Here is an 18624-nt window from a genome sequence, read left to right as displayed (position 1 = left end):
TCCCTGCCCTGCGAACTCAGATAAATGATTCAACAGATTCAGGCACACAGAGGGATTGTTTGACCTCATGGTGCCGTCAGCCGGCGAGAGGCCACATGGTGGTGTTAAAGAGTTTTTCTGCTCCCCCATTAAAAGGCTATTCACCTTGTCACCTGCCACTTGTGATGATTAGAGTAAATATCATAATAGTTTCCACATTCGGCGCAGCGTCTGCTCAGCGCTGGCCCCGTAAGCTCCTGCAACGCCTACTCGCCAGACCGCTAAAGCTGGCATCCCTGAGAAAACATTTTGGGAATCTATTCTGGCCTTATCGTTTGCTTTATTTTAGCGTTTCCCTGAATAAGGAGTTTAACAGAGTTGTTTTGAGCAGAAAAAAGACTTGAGGTCAACATGTGATTAATAGCGGCTCATTGCTTAATTTGAACGCCCTGCTGCTTAAGTCACTGGTGTGTTGAGGGGGAAACAACATCGTTCCATAGAATAACATCGCATTAAAATAATGTTGCCTCGCATTTCATATAAGGCCGTCCGCTGTGTTAACAGCTCCGCAAAACACCATGGATAATTCTGCGGCGATGCTCGTAAATCAATCCAGGACTGGAGAAGTGAATTACGCCCATGTGGTTTAAGGCACCACTCGATGCTTTTGATGCACTCTGAACTGCTGAAAACAATTGGCGTTTTGAAATCGTGCGCATCAGACAAAGCATTACTGTGTGAGAGGCAGCAAATCAGATGTTCTTCTCGATCAAATTCCACTTTGATGCCATGTGCATTTCGAATGATTTAATATCTTATTGTGGAACACGCCTCCTCGAGTATTCCCTGTCGAGTGATCGTAAATATCTCTTTAGTAGCACTTAATTGAATCTACATTGTTTGCTAAAATAACAACATATTCTGGTAAAATTGCTCCTTAATACTCATATGTGAAGCTTTATTTACATTTGTGTCCTCTTGTGGCAATCGTGCTGTTGTACACAAGAATAATTATTGTTTATATGTCCTCACACTGATACAAGAAGCTGTGCAGCGCATGGGAAAGCTTCAGTACTTCCCCTGTTTTCTGACTTGCCCGGAACAAGACAATGGCATAAATATAAACAGGCCCCGTTGCACAATAATTGGCTCTTTAGTTCCACTGCTGGCCGAGAGGTCAAGACCTCAGATCTGATGTCGACATACGAACAAGTGGATGCATCTTCTATACTTAATCCGCTTCCTCCTTCACCTGCCCCACGCCGTGCCCCGTATCTCAATGAGCTCAGTCCCTTCTGACACCTAAAATGACATTCATGCCGCCAAACACTGCTACTATCACCGGACGAGTCTGTCTGTTTACTCGTAGCTCTTTTTTTGTGTGTTCTGCACATCTTTTTCTCTTGGCTTCGGTGCCTGGCGCTCAGCCCTTCTGCTCCTCTGGGTGTTCCTGAGGTCCTTGCGGGCCCTTCATGGGCTGCCGACTGGCCGTCCTGTGTCCAGCTGTTTATTTTTCAAAAGGAAGAATGTCGGCCCCGCTGTTAAACACTGTGGTTTCACAAAGCTAACTTTAATAAGAAGGCTGATGAGAGACTGGGAGGGCAGGGGTCTGGATGTGGCTTATGTGTGGGTGGGTAGTGTGCATAGCGGGTGTGTTGAGCAACGGTCAAGAGGGGCTACGCACACTTATACAAATGAGCAAGTGCACACCTGGAGCGGGTTGCAGCTGTGCATAGCTTTTACCTTGACCTTATCATATTCCTAAATAAAACTACATAATCTCGCTTACACAGGAACTAGTTGTTTATTAATAGTAACACTGACATGTAACCAGTTAACTGAAACATCCATAGACTGTATATAAATATGGACGGCGTGTCCCACTTCCTCGCACTGGACAAACTGACGCTATATTCCCGAGGATATGGGCGACGACATTTTGTGTCATGGGAGCCAGATTCTGCGCAGTACGGTTCGAGAGTGGAGCCACAATATCGATGACCCGCCCACACTTCCTCCAGACTCACTCGTGCTTCTTTTAATTAATACTACGCTCTGCTCTACCTCCACCATTTACAAGGAAATGTTGGATTATACACTGTACTCATTTTTAAAAATTGTTTTTACAACCCTCAAGGTTTCTCGGGACCGCAGTTGGAACGGCAACTGGTGGTCGCCATTATGTCACGTAACTAAAACAAAACTTATCCAAAAAATTGACACTTGAACATGCATCAACATTATAATAACTACCTAAAATAACTGAAACCATCCTTGAAAAAAAATTATTTGATGTGTCATTTAGTGTTTTAATTTGGCCCAAGTCCCATCCACGAACATGGAGGAGGTGGAGCTTATGACCTATACTGCAGCCAGTCACCAGGGGGAGCTCTACTTGCTTTGGCTTCACTTTTGAGGAGCTGTAAAACAGAGTTCGATGTGTAAAATCTGTCAAGTTGCCCTTCAGTTTTTGATGATGCGACCCAGTTTAGTAGTTTGACACAAGCTCGTAATCGCTGCGAGCATATGGAGGACGCCCGCACCCAAAACTCACTGTTGCATTTACAAATAGATTGCGCAACTCAATCCTGGAGAATAAAGTTATTCAACCTCACCTCCTGAATCCAAATCTACAGCCCCCACATCAGTCAGCCGGCGACTTCAGCGACAGACATCTCCAAGCTAAATATCTCCAGCTATGCAAGAGGCAGCATTCCCTTTTCCTTCTACAAATAAACTGAGCACACTCAAGCCCTCTTCCAACTTAGAACAAGATATCAAGGAGAGTCACTCATTTTTATTCCCTCTCTCTTACAGCGACCAGAGGAGTATTACAGACACAGAATGAAAGTAACCCGAGGCCACAAGGCTCACACAGCTTTGCACTTGAGCTGCATGTTGTCCATATGACAGTGGTGCCCACCGTCTGCAATGTGGAGTTGTATAAGTGGGAATAGAGAAATAAGGATGGAAAAACTGAAGCAGTAAACCACTTTCTGCATCACAAAGCAAATCACACAAACAAAATACTCCCTGGCACTTTCTGGCGTGCATTATTTTTTTTCCCTCTTAAAATACTAAATCCAAGATAACAAACTTATATTTACTTGCAGATGTGTTATATTTAAGTAGGAAACTTAGTCGTGTATTGTGTGAATATGTGGATTCTTGTTATTCTTAACTTTGTCTGGAGCAGAAAACATCCAACAGGCCGACTTTGGAGATCGGCAAGTACGCATGTGCGCACCAAACTGACTCAGGACAGAAAGTCCTGATTTTGTATTTCATAAATTGTGTTTTATAAAGTGTATATTTTACTCCCTACTTTGAAACCTACTTCCCCCCCTGCAGCTACAGCATAAAGTAATAAACCACCTGGACATTCTGCCACAGGATACCCTCTTCATAACTGAATTCATACACCGTGAACCGAAACCAATGCAGTCAGTCACTACGAGACGCAGACGGCGAAACATGTGCCTGCAGACATCAAAACAAACACGCGGGTGCACGCATACAAATAGACACACAGCGACCAGAAACGCACACATGTGCACACACACAGGGGTAGTTGTGCGCCATGACCCAGCAGTTCAGCGCGGCTACAGCCTACAGTGAAACAAATCGAAAACAAGAGTACTTATGAAAACAAATTTCCTGTGTTTATTGCTTTAAAGTGGCCATTAATGTATCTCGTATTTAATTTTCCTGTGGCGATATATTCTGCAGGTAGCTGCAAGCTTTCGGTCTGATTTATGATCGCTTGAAAAAACAGAACGCAGCCCTGGAGGATATTGGCCCCTAACGCGGGTCTCCATCTCCAAAAAAGCTGGTTTTCCATCTCCTCCTCCAGGAGCAGGATGCTGGGCAGTGAGAGCGTACAGCCCAGCGTCTGCGTCCTGTAGAGAGAGTTAGTTCCCCAGACAGGCCCCTTAACACCAGGGTTTCTCGCAACATAATGTATTTCTCAAATCATTAGACAGCGTGGGAGTATAATGATTAGCCCCCACATATATATGGGACTTTGGATACATGATGAATACAAAAAGCTGGACTTTCTGTTGGCATGTGTAAAACGTGTCAAGGAACCCCGTTGTGAGCATGCGCTCTCAATTATATATATACACACAAACACGCAAATATGAGGGGTCTGGGCTCCCGTTAGGTGTGTTAATGAGCTCTTATCTGATGGAAACTGATCTGACTGCACAGCCAGAGGTCTGACCTCTTGCCCTCGTATACACTAACACCAAAGCCACACCGTCTGAAGGAGCTCTTGTCGATACAAAGAGACATGTCGCTGTGTTTTTAGCTTAAACGTGCCCAGCCAAAAGCTACGGCTATCAATAATCCAAAAACACTACATTGACAAGGGGGTGATTAATGTGAATTCACAATTTCCTGAGGCCAAAGTGACATCTTGCAGTTGATTGGTTTGTGCAACCAAGAGTTCAGAGGATGCTCAGTTTAGTCACAGAAGACAAAAAAAGCAGTGAATTCTCTAAATGGAGAGGCCGTAACTTTTTTATTTTTGCTCTAGTACTTCATGACAAAGATATTTCAGAAGTGTGGCATCTTCTTTGTCGATATCTATTAACACTTTAAAAAAAAAAAAAAAAATGTATTATTTGTTTAAATGTTCCAGAGGTCACCCCACGAGGGGGGCTAGGCTCAGCGGTCAGTGCCTTCCTTACCGTTATCGGTCTGGATTAGTAGTGTCTGCATGTTTCCAGCAGCCACTCCTGCAGCACAGCTATCAGTGACTGCTGACTGAGTAATATTAATGGGTGTCTCTGGCTGGCATTTAGTCATAAGGCCGTGCCAAACTGTGGGCAGACTTTGTGCCCCCTGGTCCATATCAAAACAGCCTTTAAATACGAATTGCAGTGATGACAATACACTCCCCCTACACCGGACACATTCAGCCCCCACATGATTCTAATTAGTCAAGGCACCATAAAGCCTGCGTACGTTAATGTCTGCGTACGCTTGTGTGCGAGCATGTGTTGTGTGTGTCTGTTGGGGGGAACAGGCGGGTGTTAATTGCAAACACCTGAAGCTTGTAAGCAGAGTTGGACTCAGTGACAGTTTGCCTAGGACTTAACGACTGCTGCCCGCGTCGTATCTGTGAGCGTAAAAGTGTCACGATGCTGCTTCCACTCACGAGACCCGAGAGGTAAATGTTCCTCAAGTCAATGTCTGGGGTCACATTCTATTTATAGAGGCTGTCTGTGTTACCCCAGGGGAGACAGAGGCACGGGCCCTGCCTTCGAAATACTTACATTTTTCATTAGAGGAATGTCATTCAGCCAGAAGTGTCGCTGACAAATTCAGCATCATCATTTCAAGTGCTGCCGTAGAAGTGCTGCCCCCTGTTGGGCCCCTGTCTTTGTGAACGCTGAAAGGTGAGTGCCCCGACGCGGAGGGCATAGTTTTAATGGCAGAAATGCCACTCATGCTGTGTGGTAGCGTGTGTCTCTCGCACACATACGAGCTGAAATACCTTGGCCTGTGATCCTGGTGGTAACAGATTCAAGTTTCAGGTGGTGAGAGTCGGTGCTAAAGGGAGAGGAGGGTCTCTTCTTACACTGTCGTGTTGAGAGAGGTGCCTCTGTCGGCCCCCTCAAAGGCTCAGGGACAGAAACTCAGACGCACACATCGCGTACGCCGCCGCATGGGACCACGACACCAACTGTAAACTCTCAGGATGCAGATGAGATGCACGCACGCAGGCTGCGGCGCAGTTCCGATAAATGCACATAAAAATGTTTCAGTCACACGCAGACTGCAAACACACGCACATCCTTGACAGCGACAAAGAGAAAAGGTTTATTGGAGGAAAAGTCCCTCTTTAGACATAAACACATTATATGGAGCGACGTTAACAAGTCTGTATTGAGCAATCTAACTGCAAAAAAAAAAATAAAAAATGAAATGTCCACAGGCATTTAGTTGCATCAAAACCACAATAAACAAAATAGCCTTTTGTTCCAGCAAAAGAAAAAAACACCACATCTAGAGGCCAGAAACTGAAACTTTAAATAGACTTCTGAATAGCTACGAAAGGATTGCATTTCAGTGCCAAAACCGCTTGATTACACAGCAGTACAGTGAAATTGACGGGAAAATTGGATGCAACATCTGATATAATAATATGATCTAATGGAGTAATTACAATAAAATTCACAATTAAGGCAGAGCAGGCCAGTAGTAATCGGACGACTCTTTAGAACGTATAATTTCCCCTAAGTCACTCAGGAGAAATGCACCGTCAGCAAAATCCTACACCATGAACCAGCAGTACTGGACTATTCCACTCTGCAGACAAACAACAAGCTCTTGAACATCTTCAGTGACTGGCCAGACAAAACCGGAGAGCTTCCCTGGCACGCCAGACTTCAGTCTGGAAAACAGAATGTGTTGAACGTGGGCCAGAAATTCCACTTGTGAACACTTTCACCTGTTCTTGTTGTTTGAGGGCTATTCACACCCAGATACAAAGAGAAAGGAAGAAAGAGCCAGACGAGGAAATTCTCCAAGATCTGCAGATAAGCATCTTAAAAATCTGCCTTAAGTTCAACAAAAACAAACAAAAAAAAAATTAGGACACGAAACTGCGTCCAAGCAGAAAAAAACAACTAGATTCCATTCGAGCTGCATGTTTTCAAAACGGGAACACCAGCTTCAGTAAATCCTTGTGCTGCAAGGCAATACAGCACCACGTTCCCTTCCATAGGGATTCAACAGGCAGTGCTTCACCAATATGTGTGAACCGCCCTGAGCACGTACATCACATCAAACAGCAGCTTAACCTGAAATATAAGATAAATGCCATCTATCTTTAATTCACCGGCATAATGGGGGACTGTTTGTGTAACATGATGTGGATCACACACTGTTCTCCACCCCAGGAACTATCACAAGCCCTGTAATGAACACCGCAAGCCAAACGTGGCCGGTCTTGGCACACGGCCGCTCTGTCTATTAAAGTGAGCATCCCCCACTGACACAGGGCTCAGGCTGGACGTCCCAGACCCGCTGATCTGCTGAGCGCTGCTGTCCCAGCCTGGCGCGGGCTCACACGGGCTAAACCTCCACACCACACAGCACAAGAACACTCACACAGGCGTACACTTAAACATGTATGTTTGGGCTGCACCAAAAGCTGACAGACAATCAGGGTTTACATGCTACTAAGAACAGAGAGGAGTACCTGGAGGGCAGGAGCACTCTTGGCCAACGTCTCGTGCTGTCCGCAATTTGGGCATCAGAGCCACCACTTTCTGCAAACACACAAAAAGAGAACATTATCAAAATAAGATCAAAATAGTTCCCTGTGTTAATATATCCCCCATGCAAAACATCTGATTTGTTTATGCTTTACTGAGACAAATGGGAATAAACTGAACTTATAATAACATCAAATAAAGTTGAGAATAGTTATTAAAGTTTTAGTTTAGTTAAGATAATCCTTTAATTTATCCCACAGTGGTGACTTATGGTAACAATTATGAGATTGTGCTCTCCCTACCATTACATACAGCTCTAAAAAGAGAAGAGTTTCCTTAATTTCTTTTCCATGTGATAAAATTATAGGTTGGTGTCTATCATCAGTGGTTATGTCACCCCATAAAGAGCAGTGACCACAAACTAATTGGCCAGCTGCATGCGCATCAGCTCCCTAAGGTCGTGCATTAAAAGGGACATATTTTTTGGGGGGAGAATAATTGGGGTGCAACTGCCAAAAAAGTGACAAGTCCGTGCATTTGCGAACCTGACTGCACATGTTCCTTGTTTTTACGCACAGTTTACGCACGGGAGAGCAGAGACTCTTTCAGAGATTCACAAACACCACACATGCATCAGTGAGAAACGATGACTTCTATCTACAATAGACGATGTGTACCTCTTCCACGAGCTGCCCCATCGGGGTGCTCAGCTCTGAAATTAGGGTTCCGTCCTCGTTTAGAAAAGCCATGTGCGGGGGTTGGAAGACAGTCGCTTTGTCCATCTCCATCTGCAGTCGGTTCTCCAGCTGGTACGTCTTAAAGCTCATCAGCAGACACACGGTGATGGAGCTCAGGGACATCAGCGTGCACAGAAAGATGGGAAAGCTTGGCAGCCATCGCTTGGCCGCGGACTTGGGGGCACACTGACACACCGGTTTACTTTCTCCGCTGGAGTCGCTGGCTGTATCCATGCTGTGATCCTGCTTCAAAGTCCCTTTCGTTAAGAGAAGATAACCAAAAACAGCTTGTTTTGTTGATGTAGCTCTGCAAACAACGTGTAATCGGATTCCGTGCACCAACTAAGCTGCGCACCTAACACATTCAGATCACCCAAAGAGGCTGACGGTTCAAAGCGTCGCCTTGAATTAGTCTTGGAGTAAGAGGCAGCAGCAGCAGCAGCAGCAGCAGTGCGCACCGGGTTTACGCCGTGCACAGATGGGAAGTAATCTGGATGCCAACCACGGGAGAGGCGCTCCTGACTTGCAGGTCTGTTGTTTCCTGTTTGGGAGTATCCTAAATGGATGCGCAAGTGCAACTACCAATGGATCCAGTTGTTTGCCTTCCTAAAAGTTGCGCTTTCAACTGGTTGAGATGCGCCCGCCCTGCTGACCACGTGGGAGGCTGCAGATTGACACCGGTGAGTGAGACTGATTTGGCTTCGCAAAACTTTCAAGGACATCAGGCAGGAAGGCTGTTGTAAAGCTCCCGTAGATTAAAAATATTATAGTATATAGTTTTATATATTTATTATTCCAAATCCACTCTAGTCCAATGAAAATTATAAGGAAAGATGACTGATGGACATCCTTCTTCCTATAAAATTCTCCAATAAATCGAGATAACAGCAGAATAAATTAGTTTTTTTTTGTTTTTTTTAATTTGATGACTATGAGGCTTACAGACACATAATCAGACAATCCTGGTTTAAAAAACTCCAACTTTCTAGAGGCTGGCGTAAAACTAAAACTCTAAAAAAGTGACATCACAGAAAAAGCAGGACGGGAATCATGTTATCAGAAACTGCAAAGACAACTACACTTCAGACTCTTGTTCCAGCTACATTAATCTCTTTCAGTGTTGCACGATTAGTTACTTTGAATATATCTTCTCGTCCAATTTTATGAGCAAGTAGTTTTTTTAGTTTAAATGATCATACTGTTTTTGCACTTATACGATTAGCTTTGTCCAAAATTCAGATTAACAATCTGTCCCCAGTATTAGTAATCTTAAATGCTTAAATTATTGAATGAGGTGGATGATCTGAGCGGCTGATATAATGGTCTTCAGTGGTCGCTTACTTCAATATACTGACTCTTGTGGTAATGTAAAGGCTGTTTACTGACATCTTGTGGATTAATGTTGCTACTGCATCTAATGAGCCAGAACACTTCAATCACACAAACACAACACAGTCCTCTGTTGTCACGTTTATTGTAAATGTATGATACTGCAATAGTTACATAACCAGTCAATGAAAAAATAACAAATTCTATTTACAAAGATTTTCTGCCCGCAATAGCTTTTTTACATCTACAATCCTACATAAATTACTGGTGAGACTGCTGCTGCTGGATGAAGATTTTCTTAATCTATGACCTGCAACGTTACCTATAACCCACCTCACAGAAAGAACAATGAAAAATAAAAAATAAAACTGACTCATTAATAGAAAAAAATAATAATGAAAACACCAGTATATGCTTAGAAGCAGCTATTTAAATTACAACAGCAAATAAATAGACATCACAGGGAGGAGGATTCATTACACCAAACATGCAACTGATGTAACTTGATTGAGACCAAACACTAGTTTAGGGACAGGACACAGCGAAGCAGGGCAGTGGACTGATACAGTCACTAAAGGTACACCTCTCCTGGAGAGGCAGGAAGTAGAGGCTGGCACTGAACACAGTGATGAATGTCACGGTGACAGCCAGGCCCTGACCGAAGGTACAGGTCAGAGGTTTACAGGTTCAGGAGTTCATTCTTTTTTGCTGCTGCTACTGCTGCTCCTGCTTTTGCTACGGCTGCTCTTGTGGTAACAGGAGAAGAAGGGATGTCTCAGAGCCTGCTCCAAACTGAGGCGCTTGGCCGGGTCATACTCCATCATCTTCTCTATCAGGTCAAAAAGCTGGCGGTGGTCTTCGCTGTTAGACACTATGTAATGCTGAAGGGGAGAAGGACAAACATCAGTCAGATCCAGAGAGTATAGAATATACAGTTTAATGTCTAAGTGGCTATAATAAACACAATGTAGTGAGATGTAAGTTTGTTTTATTTATTTTTTGTTGTGAAGACTGTCGGATGTTATTTGAGGTAGTTTTTTTTAAGCATTATTTAAATACTTGTGTGCCATATATCCAAGAGAGACCCATCAAAGTGTATAGTCCAAATCCTATACACAAATACACACCGACGTCTAGCATTTGCCTCCAGTAGCATTTCACTTACCTTGAGGGGTTTGCAGTGTTTCCTAACGTATCTCCCAGAGGAGCTGTGCATGTCCCAGTCCAGTTTGCACCGGTGAACATATCGTCGTTTCCTACAAAACACACAATTATTCCATTAAAATACAATACAAGTATTTTCCAAAAAACCTAAGAACATAAATTGGTCTATGAACGAACACTTACTTGGTTTTTTCCAGGAGGTTTGTGGGGATGGGGCCCAGGACTCTCTCCATCATAGCAAGATGCTCTTTACTGTCATGTGTCTGAATGAGAAAACAACATCAATAAGCGCTAAGATAATGGAAAGAATAGCTTTCTTGTTATGCTCTTTACTGCCACCCACCTGGAAGAGAGTAGATCCGAGGTAGTACTCAATGAGTATACAACCTACACTCCAGACATCACAGGAATGGTCCCAGCCCAAATCTGAAATGCACAAGAAAAACTAAGTAACAAGTCACCACTGAGGGATCTCTCTAAAGCTTTAGGTACTTCTAAAAACAGCCACTTACCTAAAATGACTTCAGGAGCACGATAGTGACGTGTTGACACCACGGAGGTATGGTGCTCATGGTCGTAGGTGGCGTTACCAAAGTCGACAATTTTCACATCTGGGTTCTTCAGTGTCCGTTCATCACGTTTCTGAGGACAAAACAAAGTCACAGAGATCACACGGCCGCCGACACGAAATTCGGAACCTTTGACAAAGATTCTGGAACGGCGACTTTCTCTATAAATATTTAGAACACTTACCAAGTGGCGGTTGTACTCCATGTCGTAGTCGGAATCTATGAAGAGAATATTCTCCGGCTTCAGATCTGTGTGAGTCAACTTGTTCTTGTGCAGAACTGGAAGACAAAACCACATACATTTAAAACCAAGCTGCTCTTTTTTTAAACAAACTGTTGAGTCTGTACACAAGACACCGTACGGCTCGATTACTCACATCGCACAGCTCGAATGATCTGGTACGCCATGTGCCTGATGTGTTCAATGGGGAAAGGCTGGAAGTTGTTTTCCTTGAGGAAGTCGTACGTGCTGAGGCCAAGCAGCTCAAAGGCAATACAAACGTGACCGTGGTAGTCAAACCAGTCCAGCATGCGCACACAGGAACTTAAGGGGGTGGGGGGGGGAAAGACAGGACATAAAATGTTAAAGTCCTGCACGTCAAAATAAAACATTTCGTATTTGTCACCGTCTCGTAGACGTGTTTGTGTTATGCAGTTACTTACTATCTCTCATCACAGTCAAGGGACTTCAACTGTTCAAGCACTTGTACCTCAGACATCGCTGCCTCGCGGTAGCGGTCTATGTTTTTAATGATCTTCAAAGCCACTCGAGCTCCACTGAAACACAAGGAAATGTGTTAAAACCTTCATCTATGAAGACAAAGATTCAGACAATACTGTCTCGGTGTACTTACTTTGAGTGATCAATGCATTCAACGACTTTCCCAAAGGCACCCTCTCCTAGAGTACACACAATCTCATCTACAGAAAATAGAAAGTTTAAGTTAGACACCAAGCACTGACAAAGTGACACTGCCCTTTGCTGGTTCACTGCCTGATGCTACATGTTTCTGTTTAGCTACACTACTACAACAGGCTTCTGAACACTGGCAATCAAGTCAATACTAAATATGTTAACTGACAAGCAACATCTAACCAAAAAAAGTTTAAGACTACTGGCCCAAATACTTCAATCTTTAAATAAATGTTTGGAAATAAAAACCAGTCAACAAGAGAGTGAGAGACAAAGAGTGAACAGTAGAAAAAAAAGGTATATATTCTATACATCTCGCTCTCAGCATGTCTCCACTGTGATAGATGAGGTGACCCTCGCCATCATCCTCAACACTCCTGGATCTTTTCCTGCTCCTGCGCTGATGGCTCCTCCTCTGCACCGGAACCGCCGCAATCCGCCATCACATCAATAACCCATCAGTCAGCCAGCACCCGGCCACCACAATGCGACATCGTCATTCATTCAACCAGGCCAAGGGGGGAGGTGTAGGGGTGGATAGATTCAGCCCGTTCAGTAACACCGCCAGGCGAATGGACGGAAGGACGGAGCAGCAAATTCAAATTCAGCCCCGTCAGAGAAATTGGCCGGCAGCCACCACATAGTGTGTGTTACAGAAGAAAAACATGGCAACAAGATTTTCAGATGAGAGACTTTCTCAGAGTAGTACAGAAAAAACTGAACTTGATTTATAATAGTCTTTCTAACGCTTCTTAAACAGCTTCATTTTTTTACCATCACAACTGCCCACTAAGATCTCAGCACAAATACTGGGTCCACTTTTCTCTTGAAAATCTATTAACACTCACAATCTGTTACTTCCTGAACCCACAAGTCCCCATGACATTAATGAAAATCATGCTTAAAAGTGAGGAGTACGACACGCACGCACACACACACACACACAGAGAAAGTCAAAGAGATGGGTGTAAAGCATTGGCTAAACACTACTGATAATGACCCATTCGATATGGTGGTACAGACAGGGAAGGGGACAGAGAGGAGAAGGAGGTTCCCGTACCGAGGGTGAGTGACGAGAGGGGGTATGTCTGCGCCTTCTGTCTCTGTTTCTGTGACTACTGCGTCTGCTGCGCCCACTACGTCCGGATGACTTGCTGTAGTGGTGCCAGTCACGGTCCCTGTCCTTGCAGATGCCTTCGCGACTGTCGTCATCACAGGCCATGTCCAAACTGTGGTCCCAGGTGCGCCCTTCCCGAGAGTCCAGCCTCTGGTTCAGACTTCGAGTCTCCAGGTAGTGCCTGCACACACACACAGATGGAAAAACAAGAAGTAGAGTCAAGTAAGAACAGCCCAGTTTCCTGACGGAGATCAAACTCTAAATGAAGCCTGGATTTCTCTTTGGTGATAGCCCTCCTATTGGCTGACACTTTATCCCCAAGACTTTTATGTAAGATTTGTAATTAGCAACACCCAGCATCTTGTTCAATGAGGGGCTGCAGTTCTGAAAGGAATTTATTATAACAGATCTGTTTACAACAGATCATCATTGCTCAAATAGTACTTATGAACTGACACCTTAGCAACCCAAAACACGCCCTCCGTAAAAAGAGCATTCTCCTTGACGGAGTGCCACACTGGCAGACTGACGAAAAGTTTTCAGCAGCGCCTGGTGGTGTGTAATACAATCCGTAATTCTACACATGCAGATCTTGGTACATGAAACATTAACACCTATGTGGTACAATTTCTTCCAGTGCAAAATGCAAAGAGAAAAACAGAACTGCTTCTCTCTTGAATGTTGTATTTTTTTGCTCAGTAAAGTTGCATTCTCTCTTGAGAAACAAACTCCCACCCAGCAGGTCATATTAGCACTTAAGCATCTAAAAAAGACCTAGAAACCTCTAGGGCCTTAGCACCCTGGTGGTGGTGTCAGTTATCTTCCAGGCAGGAGTCTGCCTCTCTACAGAATTAAAATTAGAGTAGACCTACAAATATCTAATGTAACCCCATGGGACATCATACAAGTCCACACAAAAAAAATAAAAAAAAACTGCACAACAGTGCCCTGCTTAAATGATTATTAGATTAACTGAGAAAATGGACTTGAGGTTACAGTTTAGTCATTTTCAATTTGTGCAATGAAATATGTCAGAAAGAACAAATCACAACATATTTAAAAATACATCTTTGACTGCCTATTGTCAAGATCATATCACCTCATCACTAAAGACTGGCTAAACTATGTTTACAACTGTTGAGTCTCTCTCTCTCCCCTTTTATTTTGGAGAGTTAGTCCCTCCTTCCTACATATTATTTTATTGCATCAGTCCAAAACTTCCTTATTTGTGCTTCTCTAAAAAGGGCGTACATGTGCACATCTACTAGTAGTTAACAGGATGTACACACCCTAATACTGAAATTTTCCTTATAAATAGCCACTCCCTGGTGCAGCTCCTTGTACTTCTTGATATTTATTTTTTTTTGTACAGATTCTTAGTTAATTTTATTTATATTTATACTTTTCTATTTTCTATTTCTGCTATGGCTTGAATCGGGACCAGAGAAACAAATTTCGTTCCATCCCATGTACCAACATGTGTTGAAATGACAATAAAGAATCCTTGAATCCTTGAATCCTTCTCTAAAAAGGGTGTAAATGTGCACATCTACTAGTAGTTAACAGGATGTACACACCCCAATACTAAAATTATCCTTATAAATAGCCACTCCCTAACTTAAACACCATGCACACTGGTGCAACTCCTTGTGCAAAGATGGGTAGAACAATACTGGAATACGCTCATGGGTTATGATGAGATGCTAAGTATACAGTTGTTTTTTTTTCTTGGAAAATAAAAAATAAAAATCCAAATCAATACAAGTTCAATGGACTTTTAAAATGACCTCAGATATCAAATGACACTCCACATAATATAAGTCTTTACCAAGCAAATAAGTGTCAAGAACTGCAGTTCCTCAAATGGCCACCAAGTCTACCCCGCTAGGTTACCCGTCTGTCTCAACACCACCTCTTTTAAATTTCATTTGTTAAATTAAATTAAATGTGTACCCTGAGAAAACAAAATCTTAACAGTCTGAGCGTTTTACTTCACACATTTAATACCGATACTTACCCCTCATTTGCCTTAAGGTGACGGTGAGTTCTTCTAGACTTATTCTCTCTTTCGCTGCTGTGTGAGTCTCGTTTCCTCCTCTTGTGACACTCCATTCTCTCTTCCCAGCTGTACTCATCCAGCCAGACACAAGGGGAGCGCATTCGCTTCGAGTGGCGCATCTAGAAAACACGGGGGAAAAAAAAGAAAAGAAAAATAAGTCACAGAAACTAGAAACCCACGGTGGATGCATGTCACTGAATTATCTTTCCGTTTCCACAGCATGAGTTGCAGGATAACAAATGGCTTTCTGGAGATATCCCCACCCCCACTCCAATAGCATGCAGTTCATGTGAATGCAGACAGCTACACTATTTAAACAAACAATAAAGCACATTGAGTAAAACCTAAACATAGTCAGCAGAAACGTTTATAAACACATGATAATCAGTCATTTACAATAAAAAACATGTTTGTTTTTGGCGTAAGCTTCGCGCATGTCTGTGTATAATTTAAAGCCGTTTACTACTGTAAACATCTTAGTTTTATTGGACTTTGGGTAAACATAATACACGATGTGAAATAGTAACATTTCAGCCAAGACGTTTGGCAATAACCAAGTAAAAACTTTGTGCTAACGTCAACGTATGGTCGACGTTTCCGCATTAGTAACGAGAAGGCCTCGTAGGGTTTGGCAAAGCCCGTATCTACTATTTAAACATCAATATTTTACATAAGGAGTTTAAAATTAGCAACTGAATAATTTAAGCGCGTTAGGTAAAGGATGAGTTTATGTTTGTAACCAGGTAACTGATAAAAATTTGAACATATTATGCAGGTCGTCGCTGCAAGCCGTTGTCTCGTTGTCCTTCCGACAAAAAAAAAAAAAATATAAATATATATTAATGCAACGACAGTTAGCTCAAGTAATTACATCGATTAAGGCCTGCTATTCTCACTTTTTGCACGGAGAGAGCTGCGCCTTGATATATTTATTTCAGTTACATCATCCGATGAGAACATTTCTCGTAGCTAGCCGCGGCTAATTAGCCAGACAAACATCTGCCATGTTGGCGAGACATCGAATTTCAGAAAAGCTAACTGGCTAACATTAGCCAACACAACAAAAACGCACACAGGGACGTAAACGGTATACATTGATAATTGGCTACAATCCAACAATTGGCCATACCTTCTTGTAACACCTGCGATGTTCAAATGTGAAGATGTATTTGTTGTATCAAATTTATGAACAAAGAAACTGGAAAAGTGCCTCCGACAAATCGTCTTCAAAGATGGCGACCTTCCCTAGAATCTGATGGAACGTTCTTTAAAACTAATTCCATGACGCAACACACAATAACAACGCCCACTCTAGCGGGCTTGTGGGATTGTTTTCTCCTGAGCTGTGCCTCTCAGGCGCAATCAGGCGGCGCCTGCTGTCAGGCTGACCCAATATTAATTTAATGCTGGTATCGAGATTGCTTCTAAGAGCAATGGGATGATTATTCTTTTAAAAATTACGATTATTTCTACAAGAATAATTTTGAATAATTTTCACATGTAGGCTTAACATGTAGATATTTCAAGTTGTCTTAAATCATATTTACGTAGTCTCTTGTAGAGAATAACTTCTATTTTTGAATTTTGTTCATCTTTTTTACTATAATTATTCAGATGTAATCATATCCATATGTCAATAGTGTTTTCCCACTAATTTGATTCATTTGTACATGCATGTATGAGACTTGTGTGACTATTCAATGCAAACTGTCTTTTTAAACAAACCTGAAACTGCACTAACTATAGTATCCAGCGGTTGTGGTATTCATGTGGCAATATCAACTCTTGCAATCATGCTCATCTTCAAAATAAACATTTTGAAAAAATGCCTCTCTCTCTCTCTCTCTCTCTCCATACTTTTAAACTGAACTGTTACTCTTTTTGCAGTTTGTATGCGTTTTAGTTCAGATAATAACCTATGTAAATGATTGCTGCTCACTAACAGAGCAGAATTGGGACGCTAATAATACTACTTGGTGATCTGGAAAAATAAAACTACTTTAACATAGAAATATTATTTAAGGACTGAAAAACAACACAAACACATATGACTGAATATGTAAGAACCGGTCATTATTTTTAACCATAAAATAATTATTGGATGTCTTTCTTTGACATTCAGGATCTTAATCTTAAGGTTTGAGGTAATGCATGTTATGGCATGTTATGCACGATCTGGATAGGCAGTGGCAAGAAAGCTTTAAAAAACAACAACAACAAAAAAAAAAAAACGTTCTGCCTGAGAGGTTGTGTTCAGGGTAAACTCAACACCCCGCTCTTAGGATTGTGGGTAAGACATGTCTGCGCCCTGTCTTCATCCCGAGAATCACCTTCCATAGGTTTGATAATTGATTTGTGTAACTAATTTCTGGCTTCAAAAAGATATAAACATTAATTCTGAAGATGTCTGAAAATACCGAGAGGACGAGTGTCTCCGGAAAACTGATAACTAGGGCAGTGATCAGCGAGATGGTGGCGAAGAATTTCGAGAAACTGCCCGAGATTGATCAGAAAATTTTCAACTATGGATCTTTTTATCTGGGGGGAAACGCTGGTCTTGCAGGACTGGTGTCCAACAGCTTGTATCGCAGAGCTCTGAATGTCAAGCAGGCTCCCTTCGCCTCCAGCCTGCCGATGGCCGTGCTGCCCTTCCTGACAACGTGCGCCCTGTACAACGCCACGGTGACCAACCCACTACTGTCCGGAGACCTCAACTGTCCCACCTGCGCCGTGATTCGAGGAGGGCTTATTGGTGTGTTCGGCGGTGCGGTGTACCCCATCATCTTGGCCTTACCTTTGAATGTTGGCCTTGCATCCAGGTACTGCACCACACCAATGCCGGAGAAGGGCGCCCTGCTGCGTTTCTCTCTGGACATCTCCAGACCAGTTCTGAGGAAAATGAGGGCAGTTGTGGTGCTGCAGGCCCTCTTCGGCAGCTACCTGGGATCCAGGCATTTCCAAACGTATGCCAAACTGGCCCAGATAACATATGGCCGGGATGGAGAGGAATTAAAAGACTAAAATGTACTGAACTGAAAATGAACATGTTCTTTGGCATTGGTGTAAAATGCGATTCCCCACTTTACATGGAATATATATGAAGAACGTTTTCCTGGAAATAAAACAAATGTGAGCTACCTTTCTGAGATTGTTTGCTCCTACACTGAAACAAATTACCTGCATAAATCCACTTGTTTTTGGCGCTTTGGGAAAAATGTAAACCCGCTTTCATACATTAAGAAAACTTTTTTGTGGAATAATTTAAACCAATATGATGAATAAATGATGTTGTTTTTGACATTTTGTTGCATGTGGTGACTGTGACCAAGCAGTTTCTCTTGTGGATGAATAAAGTCTACTAAGTCCCAAGTCTAAGTAGATAATATAATTGATGGATGAAGGGAAGAAAATTGCTAATCAAAACCCTTTTAATGGTGTTAATTGTTCTCTTGATTTGCTCACTTAATAGATTTACGGCTGGTCTTGTAATGCAACTATATATTACAGGATTAACAGGATTTTCAAAGC

At 42.6% G+C, this 18624-nt stretch overlaps 3 protein-coding genes across 4 annotated transcripts in view; 1 reads left to right on the top strand and 2 right to left on the bottom strand.

The window, feature by feature from the left end:
- LOC311491886 (uncharacterized protein) overlaps positions 1 to 8639 on the bottom strand; it is a 117506-nt gene extending 108867 nt beyond the window's left edge. The window contains exons 1-2 of the mRNA XM_084549947.1: positions 7886 to 8639; positions 7193 to 7262 (exon numbers count right to left, since the gene is read on the bottom strand). Of these exons, the coding sequence (XP_084406073.1) occupies positions 7193 to 7262; positions 7886 to 8179 (364 nt within the window). The 5' untranslated portion in view covers positions 8180 to 8639. The remainder of the gene's footprint in view (positions 1 to 7192; positions 7263 to 7885) is intronic.
- Positions 8640 to 9402: 763 nt separating this feature from the next.
- Positions 9403 to 16353, bottom strand: LOC311491730 (dual specificity protein kinase CLK4-like). Of its 2 annotated transcripts, XM_084549747.1 has the most exons (13): positions 16226 to 16353; positions 15055 to 15215; positions 12981 to 13218; positions 12233 to 12335; positions 11862 to 11928; positions 11671 to 11784; positions 11385 to 11551; positions 11192 to 11286; positions 10951 to 11080; positions 10782 to 10864; positions 10622 to 10701; positions 10440 to 10530; positions 9403 to 10155 (listed from the first exon to the last, which is right to left on the bottom strand). In XM_084549747.1, the coding sequence occupies exons 2-13, from the start codon at positions 15213 to 15215 to the stop codon at positions 9970 to 9972; spliced, it is 1515 nt and encodes a 504-aa protein (XP_084405873.1). In that variant the 5' UTR covers positions 16226 to 16353; the 3' UTR covers positions 9403 to 9969. The 2 variants fall into 2 exon arrangements, with proteins under 2 accessions (XP_084405873.1, XP_084405874.1); XM_084549748.1 differs by lacking the exons at positions 12233 to 12335; positions 15055 to 15215; positions 16226 to 16353 and having other exon boundaries at positions 12981 to 13053.
- Positions 16354 to 17224: 871 nt separating this feature from the next.
- On the top strand, positions 17225 to 18476 carry tmem126a (transmembrane protein 126A). The gene has a single exon (XM_084550443.1). It carries the CDS (start codon positions 17500 to 17502, stop codon positions 18115 to 18117), a length of 618 nt encoding a protein of 205 aa, XP_084406569.1. The 5' UTR covers positions 17225 to 17499; the 3' UTR covers positions 18118 to 18476.
- Positions 18477 to 18624: the final 148 nt, after the last annotated feature.

The sequence above is a fragment of the Chelon labrosus genome (assembly GCF_963514085.1).
Source record: "Chelon labrosus genome assembly, chromosome: 8".
Taxonomy (NCBI): domain Eukaryota; kingdom Metazoa; phylum Chordata; class Actinopteri; order Mugiliformes; family Mugilidae; genus Chelon; species Chelon labrosus.
This window is presented reverse-complemented; position numbering and strand designations above follow the sequence as displayed.

Bases quoted from the DNA above. Each gene is read 5' to 3' on its own strand.
- tmem126a (XM_084550443.1), top strand. From the start codon at position 17,500: ATGTCTGAAAATACCGAGAGGACGAGTGTCTCCGGAAAACTGATAACT.
- LOC311491730 (XM_084549747.1), bottom strand. From the start codon at position 15,215: ATGCGCCACTCGAAGCGAATGCGCTCCCCTTGTGTCTGGCTGGATGAG. The intron at 12,336-12,980 runs GTACGGGAACCT...GTTCCGGTGCAG, and splicing joins CCTCTCGTCACTCACCCTCG to AGGAGGAGCCATCAGCGCAG. The intron at 11,785-11,861 runs GTAAGTACACCG...CTTGTGTTTCAG, and splicing joins GAATGCATTGATCACTCAAA to TGGAGCTCGAGTGGCTTTGA.